The sequence below is a fragment of the Egretta garzetta genome, unplaced genomic scaffold (genome assembly GCF_000687185.1).
Source record: "Egretta garzetta isolate BGI_Z169 unplaced genomic scaffold, ASM68718v1 scaffold377, whole genome shotgun sequence".
Lineage (NCBI taxonomy): Eukaryota > Metazoa > Chordata > Aves > Pelecaniformes > Ardeidae > Egretta > Egretta garzetta.
This window is the reverse complement of record NW_009260339.1, coordinates 525,195-529,922: the sequence shown is the minus strand read 5'-3', so window position 1 is coordinate 529,922 and position 4,728 is coordinate 525,195. Positions and strand designations below refer to the sequence as shown.

At 40.4% G+C, this 4,728-nt stretch overlaps 1 protein-coding gene across 1 annotated transcript in view; it reads left to right on the top strand.

Moving 5' to 3' along the window:
- ATP7B (ATPase copper transporting beta) overlaps window positions 1-4,361 on the top strand; it is a 22,436-nt gene extending 18,075 nt beyond the window's left edge. The window contains exons 17-20 of the mRNA XM_009642615.2: window positions 1,320-1,523; window positions 1,614-1,731; window positions 2,511-2,613; window positions 4,097-4,361. Coding sequence (XP_009640910.1) covers window positions 1,320-1,523; window positions 1,614-1,731; window positions 2,511-2,613; window positions 4,097-4,361 — 690 coding nt within the window. The remainder of the gene's footprint in view (window positions 1-1,319; window positions 1,524-1,613; window positions 1,732-2,510; window positions 2,614-4,096) is intronic.
- The last annotated feature ends 367 nt before the right edge of the window (window positions 4,362-4,728 follow it).

Below are 4,728 nucleotides of genomic sequence, written 5' to 3'. Positions count from 1 at the left end.
CAATGTGCCACCTTCCTTTCCTAAGGTATCCCACCACGCAGCTAACTCTGCCAGCACTGTGGTATGCACATCCTTGTATGTCGTGAGGTCTGTATTGTTTCTCAGCGCGATGCTTTAATCCTTCTCCTATTTTGGTTCATGCTTTTGCTTTTGTGTTCAGTTATCATAGAATCATAGAATCATAGAATGTTTTGGGTTGGAAGGGACCCCTAGAGGTCATCTAGTCCAACCCCCCTGCAGGAGCAGGGACACCGCTAACTAGATCAGGTTGCTCAGAGCCCCGTCCAACCTGGCCTTGAATGCTTCCAGGGATGGGGCCTCCACTACCTCTCTGGGCAACCTGTTCCAGTGTTTTACCACCCTCATTGTAAAGAATTTCTTCCTTATATCTAGTCTAAACCTACCCTGTTTTAGTTTAAAACCATTACCCCTTGTCCTGTCACAGCTGGCCCTACTAAAGTACTTTCTCACCCCACCTTTCTTTGCTAAGAGAAGTCATCTTTCAGAAACAAGCTTCAATTTATGGTTCCAAGCACTCAAGTGAAGTTTTCAAACAAGCTTAGTCTGTGCCAGTCTATATTTTCATTGAATTTTTGGTACTTATTTCCTTTCCAGTGGAAAAAAAGGTAAGCCAGTCCTAAGAATTTTTAAAAATGTTATTTTTTTTTAAAGGTAAAAAGAGAGCTTCTACTTTGTATGGTGAGAAACTGATCTCTGCCTGGTGAGGCAGCCAAACCAGGGGCGTTATCCCCGCCCTCTTTAATACACCCACCTGCTTTTGAACTACAGTGCTAAAGCCATTGGTAGAAACCTCATTTTAGTTGAGATGTGGATGGCTACAAGCGTTTAGCCAGCCATCTGCTTTATTTTCATATTTTCCCTGAGACTTGCACATACTTGGTGTTTCTGTGTTTCCCCTTGTTTAACTGCCTGATCATACATGGTTCCTGTGTTGCATTTCACTAAAACCTTTATTGGTGCAGCAAGCAGCATGATTAGCTGAAAAATGGCTCTTTTAACCATCAAACCCTTATTGCCAGGGCAGTAGACCTTCAGAAGTGCTGCAGGGCATGACGCTAAGGGCAGAGCATGGTTTGCCAGCATCTCTGCAGGAGAGATGGAGGAGGCTGTAATCAGTCCCTTTCTTATGCCAAAGGCATGTTGCTCTTCAGTTTTCTGTGTAGCTTGCAAGTGTTGCCTCCACCGGAGTCAGTTTGGTTGATCTTCCTTTGTTTCCCCTTCACCCAGAACAGTGAATGGCTCTTCCTTTGAGCATGGAGCATATCATCAACTAGGTATGTTTCTTTCTCTGTACATAGGTTGGGATCAAAAAAGTCTTTGCTGAGGTTCTTCCTTCTCACAAGGTTGCAAAGGTCCAGGAGCTCCAAAACGGGAGGAGGAAGGTTGCGATGGTTGGTGATGGAGTCAATGATTCCCCTGCACTAGCTAGAGCTGATGTTGGAATTGCAATTGGAACGGGCACCGATGTTGCCATTGAAGCAGCAGATGTTGTTCTTATCCGAGTGAGCACTACAGCTTTGCCCTGTCCTCTTTTTGGTTTGGTATTCTAAAGACTGCACGTGGAAAACTTTCAATGCTCTTCTCTCTTGCAGAACGACTTGCTGGATGTAGTTGCCAGTATTCACTTATCAAAGAGAACAGTTCGAAGAATACGAATAAATCTGATTCTTGCCTTAATTTATAATCTGCTTGGAATACCCATAGCAGCAGGTATGTGACTGCCAGAGCTCAGCTTGTTGAAGACAGCAGCACAGTTGAGCTCTGTGGTGCCCTTTGCAGGATTTCCTGCTCAAGCAACCAAAGAGAGGTTCCTAGAGTATTTAAAAAAAAAATATTTTAAATGTTCTTTTTTTTTTTTTTATGTTGTAGAAAAAAAAATCTTTGTTCCCCAAATTTTAAAGTCCTGGGAATAAATTATTGTATGATGAAATTAAAACCGTGCTTTTATTTCACACAGCAGTACTTGGAGATTAGTTTTTGTGTATTCAAACCCATCTCTAATCAGAGATACCATCACATTTCTGGGTGCTCCCTCTTTCATTCACCCTGAATCACACATTTTCTCTCCTACTACTTGCATTCTTTCTGCTTCTGACAGATATCTTCTCATGCTCCAAATTCTTCCTTAAAACTTACTTCAAGCATTCCTCTTTTTCTTTATTAGTAACTTCTCCCTCCTTTGCCTGGACTATTGCCTTGTGTTTCTGTTGCTTTTGCTTTGTTTCATATGTGCAGAATAGCTGGAAGGGACAAATAGTCTTACCTTGTGGCTGCAGTCCTGTAGCTGAATTGATGCAAAGGTCATCCCTTGCAACGGAAGGGACATATTTAAAAATAAGTGAGTAAACATATATCAATCTAGTTGAGTTTATGGAGGTCTCAGGAAGTCATGTCATAGAACTGCTGATCTGTTGTATGATATGCAGGGACAGAGATGTCTGTATTGGGACAGGCGGCTCTGGCTGATGTCCATATTTTTTTTTTGCTAGGTGTATTCATGCCTGTTGGCCTCGTGCTTCAGCCTTGGATGGGATCAGCTGCAATGGCAGCTTCTTCTGTGTCTGTCGTGCTGTCTTCCCTGCAGCTGAAATGGCAAGTTGTCTTATACTAATCAATTGGGGTTCCTGCTGCTGGGACTCAAGTGAGACATTACTTTGGACTTTCTATACATAAAAGTACCTGGCAGTCCTTTAGCTTAGGGTTGTTCTGTCTAATACTTGGCTCCAAAAGAGACAGATGTCACCATTATGAACACAGCTGGACTGAGACTGTACTGAGCATTCTTTAACTAGCAGCCAAAGTTGTGACTGGATGCCACCTGGGCACCTGTGTTAGAGATCTAGTTCAATATCAAGTGAGGTAACGATCAGCACTGTTTTGCTGTGAATATCAAGTGAACAAATCATTCAAAAGGCGGTTCTCCATAATGTAGCAGTAGATGTTTTGTAAAAGATTTGTACCTAGGGGTTTTTTTATGTCTATTTAATTTAGCCAGAGAGAATCAGAGAAGCAATGTATTTATTCTTTTGCGCCTTGCTACAGATAAAGTATCCTGCTCTATTTTTTTGCAATCAAACCAGTTTCTATAACAATACTTTTCACACTCTATTAATTTTTTTTTTTTTAATGCTATATTTTATGGGTGCCCTTTTTGGGTGCAGTTACAGTGGACCTGTTTTTAATGGTATTGTGAGAAAATATCTGTAAAAAATTAGACTTTTCACAGTGTCTGAAATTAGTCCAAACCTTCAAATATTTATACTGTAGCTGGGGTCTTCTGTAGTGTATAATATAGTATAGTATAGTATAGTACAGTATAGTATAAACTAATATAGGAAATCTGTTGCTGCATCATGATTCTGATGCTGCAAATGCTCAGTGAGACCACAGTCTAGAATAAAAACTACATACATGCTCATGTCTATTTGCAGAATCAGCCCTACCAGGACTTTCATCCTACAAACTTTCTGTGTGTAGTTATCCAAAGGATGAGAAATTTCTGTAAAGGGATTCTTTTATTCTCCAATTCTTTTGATCTTGTGCTGATTACATTATGTATTGGGTACCACTGAGGTTAGAAATTGAGAACCCCCTAAAACATACTTGGCTTCAGACTTATGAAAGCTTTATTACAGTATACTCTGTAGGACAATAATATTTCTTGAAGCTTCACATCAGTTGAACAAAACTTCAGATTCCAAAGAACACGGTAATACATATATGTGAAGATGACCATGCATACTTGCCATTGCTGGGATTTTTTGGGCCTAGAATACATTGAATCAGAAAGTAATTTTTGGGTCATCAAGTCCATTCCCCTGCAATTGTCTACTGTGAACCTTTTCATAATACAGCAAACTCATAATTTTTCTTAAAGAACCTCACTTTGAGAGTCCCTCTTTTTTAGTATTGAAATGTCTTAATCCTGTGTGACCAGTACTCTTAGCCTTTAACATCGTGTCTGAAGTGCAGGTAACATTTAGGTTGTTGAAGGTTTCTGATTTGTTCTGATGCCGAAGATGCTTCTACACATTGACCTCTTGGTACTAAATATTTTCTCTCTTTCTCTTCTTAGTTATAAGAAGCCAGACACAGAAAGTTATGAAGCACAAGCTCAAGGTCGCATGAAGCCACTTACTCCTTCCCAAATTAGTGTTCATATTGGAATGGATGATAGGAGGAGGGATTCATCCAGACCGGCTCCTTGGGATCAGATTAGCCAAGTGTCTCTCTCTTCCTTGACTTCAGACAAGCTGCCAAGACGAAATGGTTTTGCTGAGGAGGAAGGGGACAAGTGGTCATTGCTCATGAATGGCAGAGATGAAGAACAGTACATCTGAAGCACTGTATTCTTAGTACAGGAGGAAACATTCCTCCTCACCAGTGATGGGAGAGACCGATTTACACCATCAAGAGCTTCAGGGTTGTAAGTGAAGTCATTTGTTCAGCTCACAAAACAATTGCAACTCAGCTCAATGTTAGGTTGTATGGATTGTGGATTTTTTTTCAGGTAACCGTCTATTTCTAGGCACAGAAAGAATCTGTGGCTCTATAATGAACTGGCTCCTTTGCACACAGCAATTAGTGAAATAATGTAAAATTGTAATTTTCAGAGTCTAAAAGAGTTTCTGTCTTCTAGACTGTTTGCTGGGCAACAAATTTCATACTTTTCACTCTAACTTCTTTCAAGAGCACATGAAGCAAAAA